The 27,811-nt window shown below is 47.0% G+C and overlaps 1 protein-coding gene across 7 annotated transcripts in view; it reads right to left on the reverse strand.

Annotated features, from left to right (window-relative positions):
* Positions 1 to 6,418: 6,418 nt before the first annotated feature.
* The window catches only part of ZC3H7B (zinc finger CCCH-type containing 7B), a 47,455-nt gene continuing 26,062 nt past the window's right edge, over positions 6,419 to 27,811 (reverse strand). For all 7 annotated transcript variants that reach the window (XM_059473389.1, XM_059473386.1, XM_059473384.1 and 4 more), the window contains 9 exons: positions 27,021 to 27,121; positions 26,156 to 26,337; positions 22,539 to 22,624; positions 16,982 to 17,115; positions 15,300 to 15,405; positions 14,133 to 14,241; positions 12,299 to 12,432; positions 11,423 to 11,586; positions 6,419 to 10,659 (listed from right to left, as the gene is read on the reverse strand). In XM_059473389.1, coding sequence (XP_059329372.1) covers positions 10,467 to 10,659; positions 11,423 to 11,586; positions 12,299 to 12,432; positions 14,133 to 14,241; positions 15,300 to 15,405; positions 16,982 to 17,115; positions 22,539 to 22,624; positions 26,156 to 26,337; positions 27,021 to 27,121 — 1,209 coding nt within the window. In that variant the 3' untranslated portion in view covers positions 6,419 to 10,466. The remainder of the gene's footprint in view (positions 10,660 to 11,422; positions 11,587 to 12,298; positions 12,433 to 14,132; positions 14,242 to 15,299; positions 15,406 to 16,981; positions 17,116 to 22,538; positions 22,625 to 26,155; positions 26,338 to 27,020; positions 27,122 to 27,811) is intronic.

The following is a 27,811-nucleotide window of genomic DNA, read 5'->3' on the forward strand; positions in this document are numbered from 1 at the left end:
GAGATCTGAGAGTGACGAAATAAACATCTCATCTGGTGTTTGCCATATCCACAAAGTCTCCTACTTTACTGCATGTCCCTCTTGATTCAGAATACCAGAACAGTGAGCTCCTGCCCACCAGAAGAGCTTGGGTAACATCACTAGCTGGAACCACCCTGTCTTCAAGCCCCAGGAAATCAGAAAATATACTATGGAGTAGAGTCATAGCAGTAGGGAATGTCTGTCTGCCCCCATGTCCCTGCCATGGAGAGCAGAGCATTTGAGCTGCTTTAGTGAATGAAGTTGAAATGTTGTCTCTGGAAAGATGCAGGCATGGCCACAGATTGCATCACTTGTGCTGGCTGCACTGTTGTCAGATCAGATATGTTTTTACTGGTTTTGTGATCCCATTTTAGTGGAGGTGCCAGCAGCTCTGCTCCAGCCATCACTCAGAAGCCCAGTCAGCCCTTAACTACACTTTTCTCACAGACTCAACCAGCCATAGTCAACTTATACTGTCCCTGAGTGGATGGCACACAAAAGGAGGCACCTAATGTGATGGCACAGGCCAAACTCCAGGAGCACCAATTTAACTGGCAGAGACCAGGGCTAGCTTCACTGTATTTTCTACAGTCTCTTGGGCATCTACCCACACCACCCAGCTGTGCTGGCTGAACCTCTCGGCACATTTGCCCAAGGAGTGTTCAGCAGTCCTGAGGGGAGGATTGTGGGTCCTTCAACATTTGCCTAGGTCCATACTCTCCCTCCTTTTACATTTTTATTTGAAAGAATTGTTCTTTTTTTTTTAAGCAACCAATTCTTGTACCTTCCTTCCTCTGACCTCTTTGCTTCCTGCAGTGTTCAGGTTCTTCTGCTGGCACCAAAGCATGTAAATGTCTCTTTTAAAACCTCTAATTCTACTCCTGTTTCTAACAGGACCTCTCTAGGGAGGTGTGCCATTTGGCCCAAAGAGAACTGTAGAGCAACACTGCTGAGGTGCCACTCATAGGTACAGCCTTGCTGGCAGTTTGAGACCCTGAAGAATTGTTTCAGACATTCAGACCTCTGATACAACTCTACTAATTATAAGGAGCTGGGTATGGAGGTTCTCTGTGCATGGGTCCAAGTTGCCATCTTTCCCTCAGCCTCAGGAGTATTCCCTCAACTCCTCCACAGGGCCACTTTCACAGCGCTTCTGGAGCAGCCCTTCCCCTGTTTCTGCTCCTGCCAGTGTCTTGCAGCCTCCCTCAGACCCAAAACCAAGAGCCACTTGTGTGCCTCCCCAGTCAGAAACTCCTGCAGATTATTGCTGTGGGTCTTCTCCTTGGCTGCTCATTGATTTATGAGGCCACCACCGCAAAAGGGAATTTAATTGTTTCTCAGGTGTGTCTGAAAGCACAGCTGATGGGGAACCCAGCAGCAGCAATGACATTTGACCAAAGAAAGGCAGTAGTGGTTGTTATTACTAATTGCTTTTATCTCAGCTTCCTCCAATAAGGTGGAAGTTTGCCTTGGTAATCTAATGGAATGTGTCCTCTTAGAAAATAAAAACTTTTTGTCTTATTTTCTAAGGACATAAAGCTTATGCAACAGTATTATCCATCCATCCATCCATCCATCCATCCATCCATCCATCCATCCATCCATCCATCCATCCATCCATCCCCAAGCATACTACCCCACCTTGGCAAAGAGATAAATACATTTAAATATCTTATTCTGTTTGGAAGCTAAGCTAGGAAGAGGAGAGTCAAATTAATGCAAATTAATATCCCCAGAGATAAAACCTGCTGTTATGTGTTCTGTACGATCTGGGGCCCATTGGCAGTGACAAGGGACAGGCAGAAGCCAGCAGTACTGAAGGGACTTGGTGGTGGCATCCAAGATGACATTCCCCTGAAGTGAATCTGGAAAAAAGGATTAAAACGTTTAGAAACCTCTAGAAAATTTGCAAATTCTGCTGTTCTTGAAGCAAGACTATTTTCCTTTTTTTTTTTCCATTTCTTTCAGTCACCCAAGACCATTCACATTGTCAGCATAGCCATTACTTGGAAATTTTTGTTCCTTCTCACATGAGATGTCTTCTGCTGCACATCCCACAAATCAAGCCTACTGTTCAAAGTCTCTGTGGAGGCTCCAGGCCCACCCACAGGGTTTGATTCTTGCACCAAACCCAGCTTGGTAAGTGGTTTCCTCTTTCTTTTATGCAAGCAAACCCTTTGCCAGAGGTTAATCACTGCTTCTTTGCAGAGATCTTTACAATTTTTTGTTCTTGTACTAGTTCCTAGGACAATTGTACATTCCCCTTACAGCTTCCAGATTTAACTCTTTATTTGTGTGGTACATTTGGCTTGGTAGGGAATTTTTCTCACCTTGGCAGAGGCCTGCAGGCTGAGTTTCACCATGGCCATTCTGAAAGGACACTTGCACCATATCCCAGAAACTTGTCTTCCTCTGGGTTGAGATTATGCTAGTGCCAACAAACATCCATGGAGCTGCAGGAATACCCAGAACAGCAGCAGCAGGGAAGGCTGTGGCCAGACCACAGGGGTGTCAGCATCCACAGTGGATTAATTTGAAGGAAAAGAGGTGAGAGAAGGAGTAATGAAGCCAGCATGGGAGGGTGTACAGCTGAGGAAAAAGTGGGACCAGGGCTCTGTATTGGCTAAAGATCCTGCCTGGTGCCTGCAACATGGGCATGCAAGCCTTTGGGTACTTTTGATGGTAGCAACATGTGACACAGACATCTCGCTCCTCAGAGCTCCCTCCCCTCCTCTGAAGGGGCTTCCTTCCCCAGCAGGGTATGGCATGCATACATGTGCCTATGTGTGTGTACAAATGTGCCTGCCTGCCTCCCTGTGGGGAGGAGCAGCGCTGGGATCTCCCAGGCAAGCAGTGAACTTCAGTGGAAGGACGTGCCTGCACCTCCTGCCTGAGGCAATAGAATTTCTAAAAACTAATTCCCCAAAACGAGTGTCAAAAAGTTAATGAGCTTTGCTTCCCCACCACTCCCGCCAAGACTTCTCCCCCTTCTTGGGGTGTTCACATGGCAGCTGGGCTCACCATGGCTCTGCTTCTCTGCACGTGGCCTTCCCTTGTGAGGTGCCATTTGTCAGAGAACTAGGTGCTAGGCAAGGAGAAAACGTGAGAAAGGGCCTTGGGATCACCAGAAGTTTTACTGTCCTGGGCAGGAAGGACACCTAGAGCTGCCTTTTTGCATTTCCCTGCTCTGAAAACACTCTGGCAGCCTGGACAGACAGTCTTGGGAGCTCTTGGAACAAGCCTTGGCAGGAGGCAGAGCCCAGGAGGTGCCAAGAGCAGCAATAAACCAAGGGGTTGAAATCAGAATGGGTAAATCCAAGGCCTGTGATGTTGGGCCATGGGAGATCATTGGATGAGACAGCAAGAGACACATTCCTGTGGCTGCTTCTCTCTCAAAACCAAGGCTGTCTGTAAGGACCTAGGCTGTCTGTCAGTCGTCTCTTCCTACTCACATCTGCTAAGGACAACATGGTCCCCAGCAAGAGCAGGGATCCTGCAGCATTGTAGCACAAAAGGTATAAGCTGGACAGAAAGATACAGGAGTCAGCTGAGTCTGGGGAAGGTGTGTGGGCTGAAAGTAAACAATGACCCTTAAAAAGGCTTTGACAGTTTGGCTGCCACTGATACCCCGAAACCAAGACATGAATGGTCTCAAACAGGAGAAGCTCCAGGCTGCCTAGAGCTTCTTTTGAAATGCTGTTGCTGTATTGAATCCCCACCACAGCTCCCAGGGGCAGTGCCCAGCTGTGTTGCAGTTATTCTCAAGCAATTTTGCTGAGGAAAACTGAGGCCATCTCAGTCCCATGGAAGCAGGACTTTCCCTCTCTCTCTCAGAGCTTTGCTGGGGTACAGATGGGGGCATGTGCCTTGGTATTCAATTAGCAAAACTATGCAGCTCTTCATCCTTCCCAGCCATCTGCCTGGAGGGCTGCAGCGCTATTGGAAGCCCACAGCTAAGGAAGACACAGGAAATCCTGAGAACAAAGGAAAAAGGCCAAAGAGCACCTCCAGAGCCGAGTGTTTTTCCAATTCAAAGCAAGCCAAATCTACTCTGGCATCTAGCTTTAGAGACTTCTATCCCACCCCTGGGTAAATGTAATTTTCTGGAGGATTAATTCAGATGGCTATGAATGACCCTATTTATGGGGTCTCTGCTGTGTTTGTGCCTCCTAAGGCTCTCTGGAACAAGTAGTAGTTTTCTGGGGCACTGCCATCCACAAGATAAACTGCAGATACGAACATTCCTGAAAGAGGCAGTCTTGGGAGCTGCCAGGGACAGGACTGTTGTGGTGGGAAATGAGTCAGCTGGAGCTCTCATCTGGTCTGGTCCCTGCTCTTGTCTTTGCTGCACCTGGAGCTGTTTTCAGGAAACACCACTCCTGTCCCAGAGGCACCAGGACACACTGCTCTTGCCTGGAGGAAGAACCACAAAGAAACACGAGGTGACCGTCAATCTGGGAGGGAGAGAAGTTATGTGGAATGGACAGGTTTTGTCCCGTCCACTCCCGTCCTGGGGAGAAAAGGGTGAGGCTGAATGAGACATGGCTCAGCTCCTGACCAGAGCCCGCAGCTTTCCAGGAAGCCCCAATAGCTGTGTGTCCACAGGACCTCTGCCCAGAGCCATCCCATAGAACCCAACCAAGTCTGTTCAGTGCCTTCCTGCACCACATATCAAACAGCTGTGGGCTTCAGCCAGCTTGCCCACAGCCTTTCCTCCTCCTCTTCCCTCCAACTAGTCACTCCCAGCCAGGCCTCTCTGACTATTTAGCTTGTTGCTTGTTGCTTTCTGGCCCATGTTTTTCCCCCTAGCTGCCCTACGTAGTTACATCCTCTGTGCCCAGCCAGTGACCAACACACCTCCCCAGCTCATACGTGTCAGGAACTGTGTGCTGCTCACTGTGCACAGGACACTACACAACATGGCGCTGTTCCTGGTGGCGATGGCAGCAGCAAACACAATGAAGGGGATGACAGCATTTGCATCATCTGCTGTCACTGCCCAGAAATATTTCTCTCTAATGTAGTAGGCAGACTTCATTACAGGATTGCTTAGGATTCTCATCTGCAGCAAACCCCTTCTGCCAGGCTGCTGTGTGATGGCATTAACCATCTTCAATGAGAAGCCTTCCTCCCACCTCTCAGGGGTTTCTACCCTGCTCCTCTCAATCTTCCACAGAACCTGGATTTTTCCTGACTGATCTGGGTCTCTTCTGCCTTGTCTTTGTATCTGCTGAAGTTCCTAGGAAGATCTGATTATTGAAATCACCACTCCTTTTCTTCCTCTCCAAAATACAAGTTTATTTCAGTGAAGAAATATGGTTTACAGCTGAGGCTCAAACCCACAAGGAAAACAGGTGTTCTTCTCCTGATTCTTTGTCTTTCTCACAATTTGACAATTTTGGTTTCAATTGTACTGGAAAAGCTACCCTCAGCTCTTGTCAGCATGGCCTCAACAATCTTTGGAATGTAAAATCAATGTCTCTCACATTGTATGTATTTAATTGATGCACCTTGGAAGTGCACACAGCTCCTCATTCCCTCTGCACTACAAGAATGTGTTCAGACCTCTTCTTTGGCCAGAAGGACATGAGCTCTTATGTGTGTATGAAGGCACATCAAGGAGAAGTGTGACAAATCTTGTCTCTTCAGGCCTCACTGGATATGACTGGATATTCTGGTCACTACCAGTTTATACAGCAGTAACAGGGCATATCTATGGGACTCCCGTGTCTTCACATCTCCAGTTTTGATTTTATCAAGAATCTAGATTAATCTGCATCGTGATGGATTCAAAAAATAAAGAAGCTGGGGTTATTAATAAATGTTTTCACAGTGACCTCTTCCCCCAGTGCAGTTTCCTCACACAGCATCCTCTCTAGGAGGAAAGTAAGGGCATGGATGCTTCCCATAGCCCAAGCTGTGTGCGAGTTGGTGAGCAGGACTAAGGACATGTTCCCTAGCAGGGTGCACACTGCCAGCCAAAAGAACTGGCCAACCCAGTTGAACAGAGCAGCCTACACAGAAGAACTTCTAGATGAAGGTGTTTACCCTATTACTGGAGGTTTCAAAACACAGGTTACCCAAACACCTGAAACTATGTGTTAATGCACAGCACATGGATTCTTGGCACTAGGGAGCAAGAAAAACATCTTAAATACACCTAAAGTTCACTAGAACTGTGTGTCTGATGAAGAACTGCATCAACTGTTAATATGCACATAGGTAATTTTCCACTCAGCAAGAAGAGTAGCAGATTATACTTAAAGATGGGAGAAAGCCACAGTGGTCCACTGCTTGACATGCTCCCTTTGCTTCCCTCCTCAGCAGGGAAAACCGAAAGCAAGATAAAATCCTGTGCAGGCTGTTTGAAAAACACAAACACACTCTGGATCAGGAGAGGGTTTAAAGTGCACACTTTTATTTTCTATTACAAAGGCTAAAAGAAGCAAGTTTGGTTTTTCTTTCTTTATTTAAGAACAAAAACAAAAATGTTGTTAAAACATCTACATATTTATCCTTATACTAGACCTTATGAAAGATACTAAGTTCTTTTTTTAATAGTAAAGCGTGGTATTCTTAAATTATATTAATATGAAGACATATTAAAGGACTCAAAATCATTACTACCCAGCTCAGAACTGCAGCATCCCCTTGCTATCTTTTCCTTTCACTTGCTAAAACCCATCAATTTTTGACATACAGTTTCATACAATCTAAGTAGGGTATTTTTTGTTGGTTGTTGGTTTGTGTTGGTTTTTTTTTTTACTTCTCTCTGTAAAGGCCTGGTTAACGCCAATGCCAGTGTCATTTAAATCCCTGCCCCTACCAAAGAATTTGGGAAAAGATTTTCACTAAGTCCTTCAGCATTTAATAAGCTTCTGCTCTGTGTGAATGTCTGTAGTTATTTTACAGGATATGAGATTTTCTTCTAATGTTATAAAATTAAAACATCACTTCCTTTGTTAAAAACTCTCAAATTTGATTCTTTGCTGCAAAATTTTCTTCTTCCTCTCTCACACAAATAAAGCAGAGAGTTATCACAGGGTCTTGTGAACACACCACTAAAGCAGCCTCTACAACTCATGGTTTATCTGCTGTAGAGCTGCGAGCACTGAGCATTTCTGCTGAGAGCATATAATGTGCTGAAGAAAACCCTCTTGGCTTGATAAAGCAAGCCTGAGAAGTCAAGTGTGAAACTTCCTGCCTTTCACAATGTCCCTTTAAATAATATAAGCAAAGCCTTATATTAAAACTTTACTCACTAGTTAGCAGTATAACACTCTCTCACTGAGATGGGACTGCAAGGACATCCTAAAGGGTTTCAAAAATGTGAACAGTGAAACCTGTCCCATCTCAAAGCTTATACCTATCTATATAAAACCCTCTCCTCTTTTGTTATTTCCTTTTCCCTATCTCAAATAATAGGCTTCATAATTAAACTGGAGATGCTGCGTTTCCTGGCTTGAGTCCTTTTCTTTTACCCTCATTTAAAAGATTCCTTCGATACCACACACATATAATATAATATAGAGCGATATATTTAATACCTGTGTATATATGCTTCATGGGAAGGGTCACATATATACACACTAAAACAGGTCTGGTGACGAAGTACTGCAACACCACAGACCAGGTTATCATATCAGGGAAAACAAAGAGACACTTGATGCAACCCCCATGACTGTGGGCCTACCTCACCTCACCTCTCCTCACTCTCACCCCACCCTCTCCCCATCTCAGCCCCAGCCTGAACCTCTGAAGCCCCACTGAGCAGCTCAGCTCTCATTGCAGAGATGGGGAGAGGGGAGAGTGACTCACTCTGTAACTTGTTTAGGTTACATGAGAAATCATGGCTCAGCGAATGCCAGTCACACTAGAGATGCAGGTTTGTTTTAAAAATAAAAGCTACATTCCAGTGTCCCCCAATCCAGATTTCCTTCCTTGGCATCTCTGCCAAGAAGAGCAGAGCAAGATAACCCAGGAGCTGATGCCTGTCTCCTCCCATCTGTAAAGCTGACCACTTGAGCACAAGGATGACCAGGAGAAGGTACCATAGTTACCACGAAGAACAGAGGAGAAAATACAGCACCTGACCACTCAAAAACTGCCATGTCTGATATTGCTCATAGCAAACCAGAGACTACCATCCATATTTTAAGGGAGAAGAAATAAAGCTCAGCAGAAAAGTGGTTAAGCTGCCCAGGAAAGAGGCTGAATCCCCACCCCCAGAGGTATTTAAAAATACATGTAGATGTAGCACTTTGGGACATGGTTTAGTCTGGGAGCTGGCAGTGCCAGGTTAACAGCTGGACTTGATGATCTTTGAGGTTCTTTTTCAACTAAATGATTCTAATGCAGAAGCGCATTCAGTTTGCTTACAGCACGCTGTGTCTCTGGAGAGATTCCAGCACTCTGCTCTGTAACTGGACCCGAACTATCCCAGTGGAGATGAAGCACCCTCCTGAAGGCTGGTTTAGAAAGATGACAGCTGCCCCACACCATCTCCACATCTTCCGATTTCCTCATCCCATCTCTCCTGAAGCTCTGAACCCCAAGGATATGGGAGCAGAGAGGAATGGGAGGATGCAGCAATGCCAAAACACCAAGCAGTTCACGGCCAGATTGTATTTACCATGGATACAGCCCTGCCAGCCCCAAGGGCTCTGAGACTGCTGTCCCAGGAGAATCTGTATGAAAAAGACATCCCTGATGAAGGCTGGGAGAGAGATGTGTTTGTGTTTGACTGGATGGTGCCATCCATGCATGCAAAACTGCAGAGCACAGCTGGACTGCAGAAGAGAGAAGGAGAGGGAAGCTCAGAACAGGGAACACATTTACTGCTTACAGGATGAGACTGCCAGAAAGAACAAGGCTGGCATGCAGAGCAGTACTGCTTCTCACTGCTGCCCCTTATAAAAGCAAAACTTCTGTCCCAGAGTTCAGCATTACTGATTACCTCATCAAAGCACACATGAGGCAGCACAAGAGCAGGCCATGGCTGGGTCCCACTCATTTTCCACCACTGTCCCTGCTCTGGGTCACATGCTGGTTGCACTGTGCATCCACAAGCTCCCTGCTCTGGCTCTGAGGAGGAGGGAACTGGACCTCTGGTACTGGTAAGCACCTCCAGCTGGATTCCCATAAGCTTAACTTCGCCTGTGCTGCGCAATGGTGGCCTTTTAAATGGGTCCCCACCCAGTTCTTCTGGCAGTGCAGGGAAAAATGCAGCTCTAAGTAACCAGAAACACATGCCATTTAAAGAGTAAGAAAGAACACCATTACCTCCCTCCCTCCCTTTATTCAGGACACAAGGCAACACAGAAACACAGGCTCCTTTTGGTGACCACCTCCCTCCTGACTGATCCTGCTGCTGTGTGGACTTCAGTGACACACAGTGTGTCACAGACTCCACTACACCTCCTAGATGGGTTCTGTTTTACTTGCACCAGTCACACCAGCCAAAAAAAAACAAACCCAAGCTATCTGCCCTGAATACCTGCCATACACTGAAAAAGACATCTAATGAGAAGTCACCAACTTGCTTTCTGAGTACAGTCAGCTGAAGTTTGAAGTCACCTACAACCTGGTTCCTGCTGCTGCAAGCAGTTTCATTACTTTGCTGCTTTTACCTTGCACTCCTTATACCACACAGCTGTTATCCTCCTCAGCACCAGCTGATGCCTCAGGGCAATACAGACAGCTAGAGCATAAGCCTAGATCTCTTCAGCCAAATCTAGTGGTTTTCCTTCTTTGCACCACAATTTCTATTTCTTTTGGTACCAAACTCCCAGAAGAGCAGAAGGGCTGCAGCAGAATAAGTGGCACTTAGTCTGCAGCACTGAGAAAAGGAACATAGGAAATTCTGGTCACCTCCTTTTAACCAGATTTCATAAAATCATAGAACAGTCTGGGCTGGAAGGGACGTTAAGATCATCTAGTTTCAATCCCCCTGCCATTTAGAAGGACACCTTCTAGACCACATTGCTCAGAGCTCTATCCAACCTGGCCTTGAACAGTTCCAGGGATGGGGCATCCACAACTTTTCTGTCCCCCTCTCTCAGCTTTGTCCTCCAGACTTCTGCAGTCATACTCTGAATTGAAAGACAGAAGAATGACACAAGGAGAAATACTCTGATTTGCAGCCCAATACAGACTGAATTAATTCCTTTGAATGAAGGACAGTGAAAGCAAAAAGATGAAGTGGAAGGGGAATTTGGGGGAAAGAAGAGAGAAAAGATGGATCACAAACTCAGTGAGCGTGGCGTCGCTGGCCAACGAGAATTAAATTCACAAATTCAATCACTAATAAATCATTGTCTCATAATCTTAAAACAAAAGAAAATAAAAGGTTCTCATTGCGAGACACAGATCTCGCTCTCCCTGCTACTGCCCCTCGGAAAACCCACCCCGTGTTTCTGCAGCTGACAGACTCCCCCCGGCTCACACTATACGTCATCCCGCAATAGGAAGTTGTATTTCCCAAAGTCGTCATCCCTGGGGCAGAGCAGCATGTCCTTGCGAGCTTTGGCCAGTTTCTGTTTCAGCACTTCCCTCCGGTCCAGCCACTCGGTCAGCTCGTCCTGCCCATGGGCGTAGCGACACTCCTCTCCCTCAGGACAGGCCTTGTTCTTCTGGAACCTGCCAGCACAAGGAGCACAGTCAGGAGGGCACCCCCAGTACAGCAGTTGGAGCTCTCTGTCTGGGATACTTGAGCAGGACCCACTGAAACATGCTGTGAACTCTCCTTTTTAAGGGTGAGCTGATTGTCCTACAAACCCATGTGCAGGTGGGAAAGACATCAAGGCTGGGAAAAAAACAGCAGCAAAACCAGCAGTGGCTACAAGGGGATTTAGTCAAGAGCACAAAAAAATGTGAGCTGGAACTGGACCAGCAGGGATGAGAAAAAAATAATGCACAAGAGAGGAAATGCCAGGTAACCAACATGAAAGACAAGAACCTTCTTGCTAACCAAAGTGGCATTTTTAACCATCACAAGCTTTCTGAAGGCACCTTAAGGTGCTGATTCAGAGGGCGTGATACATTCAAACCATTTAATAAGGCACCTGGGATTCCCCCAAGCACTGGGCCAAGGAGACTGTTCAGCAGCCTGAGAGCAGAGAGCATCCTGGCTATGAAGAGCACAGGTGCAGACAGGAAGCTCTCCTTTTCTAAAGACACATGCTCAGGAATGTGTTTTTATCCCTCAGTATTGTGGCTGAGTACCTCTGTGATCAAACAGCAGCCTCACTGTCACCCAAACCTGTCATCTCATCCCACTCCTCCTCCATGCAGAAATCACCAAGAACTCTGTGAGAGGATGAGGAGGGATGGCTGAGGCCCTGGGCCTGTTACCCTGTCCCTGCAGCAGCAGCAGCACAGGAGGGAGGTGAGACAATGGTACCTCTCGCAGAGCCGGAATTCGCCCATGGGGAAGCGGTAGCTCCAGCAGCTGGAGTCACTGTCTGAGGTGAAGACCTTCTCCTTGTGCTTCTCCGACTGGATGTGCTGCTGCCATTGCTTCTTGCTATTGCTGTTTTTCCCACAGAGCCAGCAGTGGTAGCCCATCTAAACAGTGCACACAGGGAAAAAGGCCAGTCAGTGCAATAACATTCATGTCCATTGGCATTCCCTATGCTGGCACTGCCTCTCCCTCTCTTCTTCCAGAGCATTTTGGAAGGCTCCACTCAGTCTATGACTATCCACACTTCTCTGCCATATTGTCTTTGAGGAACTGTGCTGACACTAAAGGGGAACAGAGGAGATGCTCTGTCAGAGTTTATCTATGGCTCAAACAGGCTTAGGGGACAGGGCAGCTCAGTTCATGCAGGACTCTTCAGCAGCACACACCCTTACATCAGTACCACCCATGGCATAAGGAAACACATCTGCCTCTAGTTTTTCAAGGCTTCTGTGACAGCTATTCTCCAAGTTTCTCCCTCTTCTGACAGGCCTGCAATGGTTTTGCCAGCTTGCCCAGGAGCAGGCAGGAACCCTGGAGAGAGGCTGAGCTCATACAAAAGGGAACCTAAGGTAAACTCTTAATGACTTGGGGATTAACAGAAAAGCCATTGTAGAGCCTTGTTGACCCCAGGTCGATCTTTTCCCACTTCAGCTGTGCTGTCCCTGCTGTCCATTTAACCTGTGTTAATACAGGCTCTGTTCCACTAGAGAAATGCAGTCCCGCTAGCCACACCTGGAGCACAGGAGAGAGGCAGGCTGGCAGCACTGAGGAGGAGGAGGAGGAGGAGGAATGAAGGACAAGAGGTCAGCTTATTACCATGATGTCCGCATAGTCAGTGGGCATCTGGATCTGTTTCTCCCCTTCTCGCGAGGTGAGTGGTGTTCCTTCTCCAGGCTTCCCAGGATTGTGTTTCTTTAGCCACATGTCATAGGTCTGCTGCATATCTAGTACTGCACAAAGGTGACACATGAAGCCACTCAACAACCTCCCACTTGGTGCACAAGCTACGAGAAAAGGACAAATGCTGGGGCAGCCCTTCCCTCCCCTCGCCTGTGCAGCAGCACCAGACTGAAGGGCTGTGCCCCATGTCACCTCCTCAGACAGGACCCCTGGGGAGAGGAGCCAAATTCACAGCACACCACCTGGCACGGGGGGGGGGGGGTCTTCTGTCAGTCCAGGGGCAACTGTGACAACAGCCACACAAACTTTTCAGAAAGATGGCAAAGTGCTGCAAGATCTCATTGGAATTCATCCTACAAGATGATTCTCCAAGAGGCCTGATTCTACTTAACCTCAGGAGACATCCAGTCAGGAAGCTAAGGCATGGCTGGTTTCAGATCCATCTCTTCCCTCTAAGCCCAAGCTTCATCCTCAGCACTAGAGAGGGAGGAGAGCTCCTAAGCAAGTTGGCCACAGGAAGCACTGCAGAGGGGAGGAAGACCTAATGATAGCTTGCTCTAAGTTCAAAACCTGCCCAGAGAACTGCAGTCAATGTCTCTCATGGCTTTTGATTTAAAAGCCATTCAACATACTTCTGGGAAGGGAAATTTGAGGTGGAAGCTTTAACTAGACATCTGTCTTTGCAAGATTAGCTCCTGAGAGAGGCTATGGAAACATTTATGTTTGCAGATATCAATATGATGCTCTAAGTGTGATGCATTAGTGATTTACTCCTTGCTAAATGAGTGATTGAGGAACTTGGGGTAACTGGGAATAATGAATGCAAATTCCCCCAAACTGAGACAACGCTGTTGTTTGAAGATTCACCTTTGTGCTTGAGCAAAACACATACAGACTGATGTGCTTTAAAGGCCCCAGCAATGAAATGCTTTGAACTGCAACATGTAACAGTTTGGCTCAGCAGAGAGAAGGACCCTACAGAACCAAAAAAAACTCAGGGCAGGCCTGAAATCCTTCAGGCTTTTCAGCAGCTCCAACACAGGTAGATGAGCACCCGGACAGCTGGCCTTTTTTCCCCAGCCTCCTGTTGATCTGAATAAACAAGGATTTCTGCCACAGAGCTGGCTGTCCAGGATATGGGCAACCCCCCCAACTATTGCCCAAAAGGTAAACCTGCAGAATTAAATATAGACTAGTTCCTCCACAAAGGCACCACCCAGCGATGTTCTCATTCAGGATCTCAACTCCACCTCTTTGAACACAATGCCACGAGCAGGGAGTGCCACAGCCCAAGACCAAGGAATATGAGCAGAAATAAGTAAGACAGCCAAGGCAGATACACAAGAAAGATACAGGAGCAGCTACAGGCCAGGACTGGTGCTTTGGCAGAGCTCCATACAGAGCCAGGCCTGGGACATTGCAGGCAACTGGAAGGACAGTACAGGGTGGATTCAAAAGTGATGCAGAAAGAGAGGGCAGCAGTGAAGCAATGTAAGACATAAAACTATTGTGCACTAGTCCCACAGCAAGGGACTCAAGAGATACATGCCCATTTATGAAAAGAGCAGCTGTAGACAGACCTGACACACAATCCCACATAAACTCATGGCAGCAGCTCCATCTCTGTTGTCAAGAATATGTCTTAACAGACCCTCCAGATGCCCAGATGTCCTCTTCCCTCTCCCCAAACTCTTTGGTCCACATTCCCCCCCCCCCCTTTTTAATTTCTAATTTCCCTCCCCGCACTTACTTTTATTTTCCTTCATGAAGGTCCATAAGTCTCTCTCCTCAGGGCTGTGGGCAAAGGAGCAGTTGCCCACATACTGGCATCTCCTGCCATTCTGTGCGTGGATACACAACTGTTAAAAGACAGAGAGAAAAATTTAGCATCTGCACAGTCAGTCCTTGCTAGAGGGGAAAGTGGGTTTGATAACCAGCTGGGGCATTAAATTGCACAGGAGAGGTTGCAAACAGGACACTTTATATATAATTAACTCATGATTCCATGATTCTTTTCCAAAGTCTCCTGATGACATAAACACACAGGCAGTTCAGCAGCTGCTGCCATTTCCATAGGTGACTGGGTGCAGATACAGGCCAACAGCAGGAGCATCCTGGATTGACCCAATAGTGTTTCCTACTGATGAAGCTGCTGGTCCCCAAAGGTGACTCATTCCCCACCTTCTCTGAGTGAGTGAAGAGTGGCCTTACAGATTGCTTAGACCACACTGGTACACACACAGCTACCAACAGCATCATTGCCAGAGAAAATGTGAAACTTTCTAAACATAATATTTACTCATCATCTTTTCTCCCCCTGTCACAAAAGGAAGACCTACCACAGGGTAGGGGGAAGGAGCTTTCTCCTTCCAGAGAAAAAAGAAAGGAGAGGGAGAGAGAAACTATCACATTTGGGGCTGGGGTTGGAGGCTGGATATCTGTAATTTTCCTCAGCACGTGGCTTTTTAGCTGAGTTCTTAGTTTTGCTTTCAAAACCCATTGTGAGCAAGTTTCACAATCTATAGCACAGTCACAGCAAAGGCAGGGATAGGCTTCTCCTAAACATCTTGCCTCTCACCCACATTGAGAAACCCTGACCTAAGGGGAGTCTTAAATTTCATTCCCAAACCCTGTGCCAGCCAGAGATGCATTAACAGCTTTTGTTATGCATTAACAGCAACACTGGAAACTTGCATTTGTGCATAGAGTGGTTTAAATGGGCACTGCTCCTTCTTCTGCTCCATCTTTCTGCTGGATGTACTTTTCTCCCATCAGTCTGTCCTCACCTCCCATCTCAGCCATCATGTGCTTGCTTCCCTGACAAATCTTCAAGGCAGCAGCCCTCAAAACACTTCACCGTGGTGGAAGGGAAAGGGAAAGGGATGGGGCACCTGGCCACGGCGGGCGTGGGGCTTACATCATATTGCTGTGGGAAGTTACGGATGGAAGGCAGTGGTCGGACTGACACCCACTTCTTCTTAGCTTTGGACATCACCAGCAGGACACGGCGTTCCTTCGTCCAGCTGAAGAAGAGAGAATAAATCAAGAGAGACACAAGAAAGAGCAGAACAAATGTTCTTTACCTCAGAGACCCCTAAATACTGAGAGATGAGCAGATCCTCCTGTCCAGCTTGTCCCTGCACTATCTGGTTGTTCCTAGACATGCACATCTGTGATGGAGAAGCCACAAGAAGGCTGCTTTAGGAGGATTTCTCCCTGTAAATATTACCTATTTCCTGGGGTACCTCCTTTCATAAAGCCACAAAAGTCTCCCCCAAATCTCTCATGGCATCACCACGGATTATTAAACAGCTGCATTCCTTTGACACAGCCTATTCTTGTGCAATCAGATCCATGAAGAACACTTGGGAATATTTTCTGCTTGAAAGGTGCAATAGAAATGCAAGTCATTACAAGCACTACCTTATGAACAGTGCCAGGAAGTATTTCTTCTCCTTCAGCTCCAGCAAGGGATCACCAGGAGATACCCTAAGCAAAAACTCCAACTCTATTCAGCAGCTGCACAAAGAGGTGTTATTTTTCACATCCGAGGAAGCAATCCTCACCCACTTACTTCCTCCAGAAACTGTTGCTTCTGTCTCTTCTTCAACAAAAGTTTTACATTTACAATATTAAGCTGGACTGTGCCTTTGTGGTTTGTGTTATGGGAAGACAAGTTCTATCAACCCTTCCATCCTATCCCTGCAGGCTGCCTAGGTGACACAGGCCACAGTTTCCATGACCAAACAGTGACTTACCAGCCAATATTTCCCTTCTAGGGGGCTTATAAGACAGATGGGGACAATTTTTTTTAGTGGGGCCTGTAGTGTTGGGACAAGGGGTAGTGTCTTGAAACTGAAAGAGGGTAGATTCAGACAAGACGTAAGGAAGGAATTTTTTATGATGAGGGTGTTGAAACACTGGCACAACCCAGAGAGGCGGTGGATGCCTCATTCCTGGAAACATTCAAGGTCAGGCTGAGCAACCTGATCTAGTTGAAGATGTGCCTGCTCATTGCAGGATGGCTGGATTAGATGACCTTTAAAGGTCTCTCCCAATCCAAACTGTTCTAGGATTCAATGCTTCTATCACACCAAACATTCTCATGGGCCCCAAGGAGTCAAGAGGTGCAAACAGACATAAGATCCATGGTAGAGGAGCAACCAAAGCAATGAAAGAGCCAAGGGAAACTAATTTAAAAGGAAGCAGGGTATCTTGAATCATTTCTAATTGTGACCTGACAGACATCTGCAAACAGCTAAGTGCATAAATACATGTAGAGGAGAACTCTGTTAGTGGCCTTGGTAAAAAGAAATTATAGGAACTGGGAGAAAAGGGAATTGTGGGATCTGGACTGCCTGTGCCAGGAGTAACAGTCTGCACAATGCTGGCAACAAATACACACAGTAAAGAGAGAAGGAAGCTGGAAAACAGCTATCTGCAATGCCTGCTATAGTGACAAACACCCTGAGCAGTGAGAGGCTGCTAGGAAACCTTACAGCCTCTTCCAAAGATGCCAAATGAAGCCGTGGAGAAGGTAGGATGAAAAATTCCTGCCCTTGAAGAGAGGTAGAGGAAAGAGAAGGTTGAGTTGCTCACCAGTGGGGGGCTTTGGCACTACAGTACTTGAGGTCTTTATCTGGCTCCACCAGCTGTCCGTTCGACCAGCACTGGCCACACACAAATTTCATCTGGAGGTCAAAGGTGCTTGACATGGGATTCCGGGGAGAAGCCTGGGGAAAAGAACCACAGCCTCAGTAGAACAGAGGCAAAATGCACCCCCAAACCTGCCACAGAGATGCTGGCAGCTCCCTGCACGCTGAGTGCCAGCAACAAGCCAGATTAAATCAGCTCTTTTGCTGGTGTTAGCCAGTGGCCCAATGAGATACCAGACAGAAGCAAAACCTTCGTGCTTCAGCATGATTTCCTGGGCTTTGACATCTGGCCAAAAGCACAGACAGCCTGGCAGCTTCCAGCACTGACCAGGCCTGGCTGTGAAACCCTGGCTGTGTACCTCTGTATACAGACAAGCTCTGTGAGACTTGCCCCAGTGCTTAATCCCCACTTCCCTGCAGAGAGGGCAATCCATGTCCCACTGCCTGTGGAGAGCCCTTGGTCACACAGCTAAGAGAGGCCCCTTGCGAGGAAGCTGGACCATATCACAGCGCAGGACACAAAACTCCTACTTTTGCACCAAGAACTTTGTGTCACACCTAACATTTGACACAATGAAGTCAGAGCTGGGTCCTCTTGTTGATAACCTTCCAAGCCTTTTCTGGGCAGGTTTCTGTCTCTCACAGTTTCTCTGCACTGCATTTCACAAGCAGTTGAAGCACAGTCTCTGGACAGAGGTACAATGCCCATATTTCATATCTTGTCAGCCATTGAACTTATTGCCCCCACCCCACCTGAAAAGGCTAGTTTGGGATTATGACTAACAGATTGTGGAGAAGGAAAAGAAAAGGAGCCAATCTCATATCATCGCTGCCTCATGTTTTCTGAGCAAATCTCTGGAAAACTGTTTGCATTTTGTATCACCACTGGAAGAACACAAGGCTGGTGTCTCCAGTTCATTTCCAAACCAAAAAATAAACCCTACTGGATGCCAGTGGCCCTGGGCACAGGAGTATGTGAGAGTACAAGATAACACCCTGGTCATTGAGCTGGCCATGAAGCACAAAGGTCATGCACCAGCAAAACAATTCTCTGACTGTCAGCCACATCAGCAGCCTGTGCCACATGCCATGCCTTGACTTTAACACTAAGCATCTCACAATAACCACACATGCCAGCTGTGCCCCTGAAGAGCAGGTTTCTGCCAGCAATTGATTAGCAGCAGCTTGGAGCCTGGCTGCACCCCTTGGTGAAGGGAAAACAGCAAGCATAGGCAGCACAGAATCGAAGCATTTCCCAGGAGACACCACATCAGCTATCAACTACCACTCTGCATCCTCCAGACACAGTCTTTTGGAGAACCAGAGCTGGCATATAAAGAGTCCTCTGTCACTGTGAAAAGCTGACTGGGGAGCTGACCTCACCTGTGCTGCATACATGAGGCCATCGGTTCTCTGATGTCCCAGCAAAAGGACCCTCTGAGAGAACCAGCATCTCTTTTGAAAGAGAAAATCTGTTTTTAAAGAGGGCAATCTCTCATCTGGGAGAATGACCTTGCTGGTGGCTCCCAGCACATGACTCGTTCACCACTTGCTGTCAGCTGTCACCTGCGCTGGTGACCACCAAGAACACTTCAAGTGTGAAATGAGCAGAGTAGAGATTTGGGCTAACATGAAAGGTAATAAGGCGCCTCCCTCTCAGATATGTGGCCTTTCAACAGTAGCTTTAATCTCCACTTTGTCTCCAAAGGAAATTCCACGACCGCTCACTACTGACCCATCAAACCAACAGGCCTATGGTAACAAAATGGCACTGCTGGCATATTCCCTTTTATCAACCCCATGCTATCCTCTGGTGACATCTCTCTCAGCACAGCCAGGAAGCTCTGCTCAAATCTACTGACCCAGCAAAACTAAACACTGAGTGTCTGCAGAAGAGACAAGAGATCAGAGAGAAAGAAAATATCTCTCAGGTAGTTCTGGTAATCTGGGCTGCTTTTTCCACAAATTCTTAACCAAAAGAAGCCCTGTGCATTTCTTCATCTGAGTCATGCAAACTGCTGGTCAATCCAGCGGGCATGTGTGCTCCCAGGGGATTAGGAACCAAGCAGAAATTCAAAGCGGCTCCTGTTAATGCTACATGACTGTATTTGTAAAGGCAAGACACATACCTGGCAGGCTGCTGATAACCAACAGTGTGGAAATTATATCACATGAGGCTCCAGCAGACGAAGCCAGGCACAAGTGCCGTGGGCTATGGCACCACCCCTTGCTATGAAGCCAGACAATATAGTGCTAGCTGTGCTCCATGGCAACCAAATAAATACAAGTCTCTGGCACGGCAGCTCTCTACTTCAGGCTCTGCAGAAAACAACAGACCCTGCACAGCCATTCATGTCTCCCATCCTCAGGAACTCCTCTACGTGATACTGAAATGTTCTCTGGAGGAGCCACACACCTCAGGGGACTGTATGAGGAGCCCAGGTTACTCAGCCACCTAACTGAGTGCGTAGTACTTAGGTGCAAGTACTCCTTAATGGAGAGGTTTTTTCCTCTCCATGCTTAAATTGATAATTCTGACTTTCATGGGGATTCTGGTGCAGGCTAGGGGAATAAAAACAAAGCAGCTCTTGAAAACCAGAAAAAATGAGGGCTACAACCCCTCAGTTTGCTAGGATGCGACGAGAGGACACCCAGCTCCCTGCAACAGCCCTTCCTGCAGACTGGCTCTTCAATCTGTGGCTCTTCAGTCTGTGGCTTTCCTCCTACAGCAGCTGCTGTGAGGCCAAATTTGTGGGGCCAAGTGCAAGATTCCCGGCAGGTGGTTGGCAAGCAGCGTATCTTCATTTTTCATTTCTTGCAAAGCCTCCTGACCTTCACTGTCACAGCTACTGGGCCCCTGCATGCTGCCTGCCTCTTTTCTCCATACTGGACAGCCCTGGGTGGTGAGTCCAGCTGGCAGCTGTGACAAAACTGCAGCAAAATTCCCCAGAGTGACTTCGTTTCCGCTGACCAGAGGGCACTGGAGTGAGAGTGGATCACACGGGATGGTGGGAAGGAGGGGTCTGTTTTTACAGCACTCCTGGGAAGTTGTCTTTGCCAGGCAGCCAACTTTGAAAGCTGGAAGGCTGCTGAGAAAACTCTGAGTCACGTTAGCCTGCTTGGACAGGAGAAAACAATGGCAAAAGTAAACACCTCTCAGCAGATAGCGAGTCCTGCCCGCAGGGCCTTCGGCAGCAAGCCCGAGTCTCATCCCAGAGCACAGCCCTCTGGCTGAGGATGTGCTGCTGCCAAAGCCATGGTGTGCTACTGCAAACACATGCATCTGACTGACTTGACTGTCTCCCTGCACAGTGCCAGTGCCAGTGCTGCCAATCCTTAGGGACGGCTGGTGGTGCTGCTGGGAGGCACTCTCTCACTGTACCAACATGGCTACTGCTTTGCCTCTGCACCCTGGAAGGGCTGTGGGTGCAGTCAGATCTGTGACAGGCATTTGTGAGGCACAGCCAGACTTTGCCATTGGTCATTAGCCCTAGCACTGTCCACAGGGCCCAGAAACTGTAGCTCTCTACCCATCCCCTGATTTAGCAGGCTCTGGCATTTCCTTTCCTGATCCTCTGCCCCTTGCAAGGCCCGGCATTTCCTTTCCTGATCCTCTGCCCCTTGCAAGGCCCAGCAGCCAGAAATGGAGCCCTCACTTAGCATCCAAATCCCACAGACTTCAGAGGACATGCTCTGACCATGCCTGCTGTACAGCTTATTCTTCCAGCAGCAGCACCTCCAGACAAAGGTGAATTTGAAGCTGCAAGGCTTACAGGAAAACAGCTGTCCATTTATCTTTTCTTTAATCCCCTCATTATGCACAGAGAATGGCAAGACAGAGATTTCTTGAAAATGCAGGGAAATTCACAGCAGACAGGACAGAACCAATCTCTGGACTGTGCTCTTGCAAGGCACATATGGAGCAGGGATTGCTGATATAAATTCAACTGCTGTCACAATCTGCTGCAAATTCACATCTAGTTTCCTCCCATGTGGAGATGCATGCCACTGCTTCTGTCCCCACACCAGGCAGAAAGAGATCACAGCCAGCTCTGGTTGCAGGGAGCGTTCAGATCATCCACTTCTCATATAATACAGGATGTAGAAACTTGTCCTGCTTAGCTTCCTGAGAGGTTAGAACATATTCCTTAAGCAAGTCAGACAGTCCTGGGAACTACAGACCTTGGTTATTCTTGCTTATTCTGGACTGCTGCTTCCCATTCCTCTCCTCCAACTGTTTCAGACCACAACAGCTGCACAGGTTTATTGCTGAGCATCCGCTTGAAGATGAATCCATCTCATGCAGCATAACCAGTGCATAGGTGGACACAGAGCCCACTACAAGTGTCAGTGCAGTCACCTGCATCTTTTCTGTTAGGCTAAGCTATGCCCATCAGACCTTCCCACAGATGCTTCCCCAGCAGCCTGAAGAACACTTTTGATGGCACACAACCAAGACAAAAAAACAGCAGCTAAACATCACATGAGTGACTCAGATTCCTCTCCTATAAAAGACCTCCTCCACAGGGTGCTCACAGGCTGTACTTGGCACTGGTCTCTGCAGAGGAACTCTTGGGTGATAGATCCCACACAAAGGTGAAACACTCTTGCTCAGACAGTAAGGCACAGGCCAAGGGATGGCAAGCTCAGGTTTGCCAAGGTTAAAGAAAGCTGTCAAATGGGAACAAAAAGGATTTACACCACTTTCCCCACCATTGTCCTGTTCTAATGGCAAAAAGTGCTTTATTTCGACCTCAGGACTGGGCTGGGAACTGTCTCACTGGGTGGGCTCTGCTCCTACAGTACAGAAATCCCTTCTGGGATAAAAAAAAAATAATAAGACAGAACTGCCCATAGCCAACAAGACAGAGAAAAGCAAAGAAAGAAAAAGCCCTTTGCTTCTAACCCTCTCACACTACCCTGGTATGCTCTTGGCAGTGCTGGAGGGTTCAGCCCTCCACACTGAGAGACTGGTGGCAAAAAAAAAGGCAAAGTTCTCAGCCTCCTCCTGGTAAAGCACCACTAAGTTCTCTGTCACCCTCAACAGCACCTGGGCTGCCAGTTCCACCCACTCCTGCATTCAGATCAGACATCATGAGTCATTCCTTAGAAGTCCTTCAAACTGCTCTACTGCCCCTTGGCCACTAAAGGGCAGCAGGACACATTTGGTCCCCACTATGTGACCATTGCCCCAAAATCTCCCAGGTTCACCAGCAAGTGTCACAGGAAACAACATTCTTGGGTGTGTTGCCCTCGGTGACCTGGAGGCTTCACCCTAGCAGGGAACAGAGCAGATCACAACACTGCAAAACAAGGCACAAAGCTCAACACCAGCACTGCAACCAGGAAAGCTCTCAGATCTCCTCCACCTCAGCTCTCCTCACCTGGCCGGCCTGGTCTGCCTGGGACCTGTCAGGCACAATCGTGGGAGGAAAAGAGAGAAAGGGCTGGAACTGTTGGGAGCAAAATCTGCCTCCAAGCCCTCGATGGACCTTACTTACCACGCTGTTGGCTGGTTTGCTGGCATGCGCCTCCATCTGCTGCCAGTACTTCTTGGACTCCTGCACAATATCTTCGTGGGTCATTCCTGGGAACAAAAAGGAGACAGAACTGAGCTACACTCCTTTGGCCAAGAGAAGAGAGGGAGGGCTTGCACAACTTTTTAGTTTGGGCTTAGTAACCCCTAAGTAGCTGACAGCTCCCAGCAGTCCCCCTGGTAATATCAGGACTGAGTTGTGACAGAATGCACCACAGAATATGTCTAATCCCTTGCTAAGCAAGCTCCTCTCTACACAAGCAAAACAAAAGAAGAGTTCAGTCTCCTGGACTTGTTCAGACTTGGCTTTCTGCTCAGGCAGTCTGCAAAGAACCCAGACACTGCTTCCAAGCCAATAATTCTTCACAAGGGTCAAGAGCTTGACCAAGGCTGTCCCCGACCCCCATATCAGCAGATTTTACCAAGGTCCTAAAGGCAATGCTTTGTTACTATTGACCTACTGTATATGTTTTTGCTTCTAGCTTGGAGGATCACAGACACCCAGAGACATCTAGCATCTGCAAGACCCCAGAAGTCTCACCTATTACCTGCTGGGATTAATTAGCCTGTTACACCTTCAAGTTGAGAGGGCCCCCCATAGGCAAAGAGAAAGGTGAAATTCAACAAAAATAGATGCCAAGCACAAGCAAGGCAGCAGTGCAAAACTAACCAAGGAACAGCTGCTAGTAAATAACCAGCAAGGAAAGATTCTCAAGGTCTCAGATATCAGAAATACAACATCAGACAACAAGAAAAAGGATTGGTCAGACCTTATCTAAGGAACTAGCTCCTAACCAGCTCAAGTGGTGAGGGAACAGCCTCTGTTAGCACCAGCCAGCTAGATGTGCATTCGAGTTATTAAGTGCTCTAAAGACCCAAGTCAGCTGCCAAAACAAACTGAAGCAAATATCTTGCACAGGGAGCCGAATGCAAGGGGGGTGCTGAGGATGGCCATGATGCATCCCCAGGACACAGACATTGCAAATTTTGTTGCTTTGCTGATTTGGTTGCTACAGCTTTTATTACTGAAGTGAGGTGTTCCCCAGGAGTATTACATGAACATAATCACTGATCTGGGAGACAGCACATTCCAGAACTTAAGGGCCACCAAACAAAATTTTCATCTCAGCTTAGGCTGTGTGTAGCTTGGGAAAGTCACAGCATTCCTGACCTCAGTTTTACTGTCTCTGATTTTGGCTGTTCATGTCCCCATCATGCACCACTACTGCTATTTGCACCAGGGTTTGAACAGGAATAAAAGCACTCAGAAAACTTCACCATTCTTCAAGAATATTTGCTCAGGTCTTTAAAATGGCAGCCACTGCATAACTGGTATTGCTCACAGATCAGAGCTGTTGGTGAATAGTCTACCTCTTAACCCTTAATCCCAGAAGAAATGGTGTAGAGTTAGAAAAATTGCAACTTCCTCTTCCATGTCCAAGTATTCCAGGGTCAGACACAATGATGATTAGTATTTTGGGAACAAAAACTCTAAATCTGGGAAAACCACAACAAAAAATTTACATGCTGCACTGGACCTGGCTGGAAAAGGTCTGAAGCAGCTCCCACCTTCTCCATTCTGCACACCTGTGATCCATGGGGTGCAGAACCAAAGGGAGAAGCATATACAGGTCTTGTCAGAAAACTGAATTTCAAATGTAGTTCTTGTGACTGCCTTCTTCCAGTTCTAAATTTCTGAACTATCTCAACAATACAAGCTAGAAATGTGGTGGTTGGGAAAGAAAAACCCTCACAAATGCGAAAGGATGGTTTCCAATCTGCCAGCTTTTCAAAGCAGGAACTGTCACAAAGAAATGAGCTGGGAACCAAAAGGCCCATGTGTTGATTACTCATAATATTTCGGCATCTTTTGCAATATCATTAGTGAAGACAAAGAGTCTGTTATTACCACTGGTTGAAGAAGATAGCAAGAGATGCCTGTGAAAAGCCACAGTGAACAAGAAAACAGTCTTACCTGTCCAATTTTCAGATCTTGGGAACCTTCACTCCAGTAATACAATCCTTTATCCCCATGAACAAAGCCAAAAGCTCTGTAAATGCTCAAATGGCTGTGAAGCGTTTCAAATGTAAGCTGCCCTCTTCCTATTCTTGCTGAGCAAATAGTGCTCAAATGAAACTTCCTACTCCAAAGCTAAAGTATTCCCAGAGAATGGCAACAACTACCTTTAATCTCAGTTTCCATAATGAAGGCTACACTTGAGAGAGGCAAACTAACAAGGAAAGCAGGCTCATATATACAGCCCTGCAGAAAAAAGCCCCACAAGATAATGTCTGTCCTATTGTTGGAAAAGGTGGATCATTAAGCACAAGGCTTAGTGATCAACTCTGCAGCTTAACTCATGGCTTGTTTCATCTCCTCAGCTTTCCCTTTGAAATGATTTCTTCAAATAAAGAAGGAAAGAAGAAAAAAATCAGTTTATTTGTTCTGCAGGATGAAGAGGAAGGAACACAGAGGGAAGGAAGAAGGGAGCAAAGAAGCTTTTCAAGTAACAAAACTTGACCAAAACAACTAAAATAAACCAACCATGGGATGCAGATAAAAGCAAGGTACTTGAATATTAGAGTGCCCAGAGTACAATGAGCTGTATCACAAGCACGCAGGGCAGCAATGGTGGCCCATGACTCACAGGCAATGTGCTCTAGAAATTCCAGAGCTGTAATTTTTTAATTTTCTGAGGCCACAAGTAAATGAGGGCAAACAGAAAGATTAAAGATGCCATTTGCCTTGTTCATCACTCTCCCTCATGAGCTGAAGCCAAGGCCAAGGACTGCACTGAACATCAATTATGACATCAAAGAATAGTGAGAAACATGCATAATATGTTTCCTCTCTGAAGTACTCCCATTACCAGGCTGGGTGCTGCACTAAATGAGACCCTGTGGTGAAAAAACATGTAGGTAGCACTGTGGGTGGACTAATATCTACACAGCCAACAGGCCAGCAGCCAGAGAAAACCTCCAATATATCAGATGAGACAAAGTGACAGGACTGAAAGTGCCAGATGTGGCAATGTCACTATATGATTTCCCTGAGTATAATCTCCATAAAACCCTCTCCTGAGGCATGTCATCAAAGGCTTTTTGGGAAACACAAAGTATCTTGCGATTTCCTGCTGTTGGTGAATCTGTTTTGAGAAACTGGAGATTCACAGCCTTCTTTATATAACCAACTGCTTCATCACCTGTGCCGCCATTCTCACTGCAAGACATGTTCACTCAGGGGTCCAGCTGCTATTTGCACAAGATCTAAGCACCAAACAGCTCTTGGGATTCAGCTCTATCTTCCTAATTATTTTAATTTTATTCAGCTGGTCCCAAGGGAAAGGTTTTCTGGTCTGCAAATTATAATCGCCCTGTTTCTATAAATGGACAAGGGCCAAATCACCTCACAGAACACCTTGGTCCTCTCTTTTGCGTCCCTGAGGAGGCAGAGTAAGTAATATGCAGGAGCGAGCGACACCTTCTCAGTAGTCCCAAACCACCTTCTGTCCCTCTCAACTGGCCCTGGGTACACACTGGTAGAAACTCAGGTGAACACAACACCAGCCAAGTCCCACTCACCTGAATATTGCTGCAGCAGCCAGACCTTGAGCTCAATAAAACTGTGAGCAAAGTGGCAGCTGTCCTCACGCAGGCAGCCATAACGCACCTCGTGTCGGCACACGTCAAACTGGAAGTGCTCCTGGAACTGACGGATCTTGGAATATTTCAGGGAGGTGGAACGCACAATGTGGACCAGACACCTGCAGAAAAATACAAAGCACCAGAGGATCAAACCCTCCCCCCTCCTCCTTACATATGATATCCAGACATTTGACTGGGCAGGCAAAGGACACAACAAAATCGACACCAGGAGAGACAGATTCCCTCTGGGAAAAGCAAACCCCTGCCCTCCCACCCTATCAAGCCTGGGTAGTTATTTTCACCCTGAGCACATGGGTGATGCTCTGCCTAAGTTCAGAGAGCAGACAAGTTTAAAAATATGCAGCAAAGATACCAAATCCTCTGGTTCAGCATCTCCCCACAGCTGAGGTTGGCAGGAACCAGAAGGAATTGTATGACTGTGTACTTGACATGTTTGTTATACTTGTTTTCCTAAACATTCATTACTAGACAGTCAGAGGCAGGATCCTGAGCTGGAGGATCGTTGTTTTGACCTTTTTGTAAAGGCCAAACTGAAAGTCAAATTAAGTCAATGGAAAACTTATTAACAGAGTGACTCCAAAGGGCTTTGCTGATGCCTGAAATCCCTCAGTACCAGAAGCACACATGCAGGGTGAAGCCCATAGTGCGATTTATCATGATTTGAGCTGTCCTATGATTGGAACCCATAGGGAAGAAAGAAGAAAGAGACCAGAGCCCTGGAGTTAAACTGGCTGGACTTGTGAGACATGGTTCCCATCAGGAGAAAAAATCATTCACTCACTTGTTGTCATGGAAAATGTGTTTTGCAGAAAGGTTGGAGCAGACAGATGGTGTGTCCTTGGTCCCTTTGCTGATAATCCGGGGTTTGCTGTCAAAGCAAATCTGAGAAGAGAAGAAGTAGCACACTGGGAAAATCTTAGAGAGCAGTGAACCAGAGCGACTTCACTTAGAGGAGAAAGAAGAACCAGAGCCAGCCTATTCTAATGTTCAAAGTTAGAAAGATGTGTGGTGAAAACTTTGTGGTAGGGCTTAAAATAAAGCAAGTCAATCTCTGGAAGAGCTTCCGGACAACATTTTTTGGCTTATTCTCCACAGTATTTTCCATTGTGGTTGGAAAAATTTTGGTCAGAGACGCATATTCTTTCCCTGTTAGCCAACAGAACAAGAACAAGGAAGAAAAAAGAACAGCCACTTCACAGCAAAGAACACGTCCCTTTGCATGCACGGCCAACATGGGAAACTGTGCTGCAGAGCATTAAGATGGTATGAAGCAATTCTCAACTGACCAACTCAGTAGCTCTGCACAGACATCAAGTAGGAATTTGTTGCATTACGGAATTCTGATTTCTAAAGTAACTTGGGCTAAATTACAATTCAAAGCAGTATGTCAAGATAGGGGAAGAGACAGGTGATCCCATGAGGCTGTGGGCACCTGGTTCAGCTGCAGGGCTAAGGAGGGAAACTACTCCTTTCTCCTGCACACTCCTATGTACAATGCTCACTGTCGTTCTGGGAGCAGGGCACTGGCTGGGACACACAGAGTTACAGATGGCTTGCTCCTGCACCTTTAAG

Source organism: Ammospiza nelsoni, chromosome 5, assembly GCF_027579445.1.
Source record: "Ammospiza nelsoni isolate bAmmNel1 chromosome 5, bAmmNel1.pri, whole genome shotgun sequence".
Taxonomy (NCBI): domain Eukaryota; kingdom Metazoa; phylum Chordata; class Aves; order Passeriformes; family Passerellidae; genus Ammospiza; species Ammospiza nelsoni.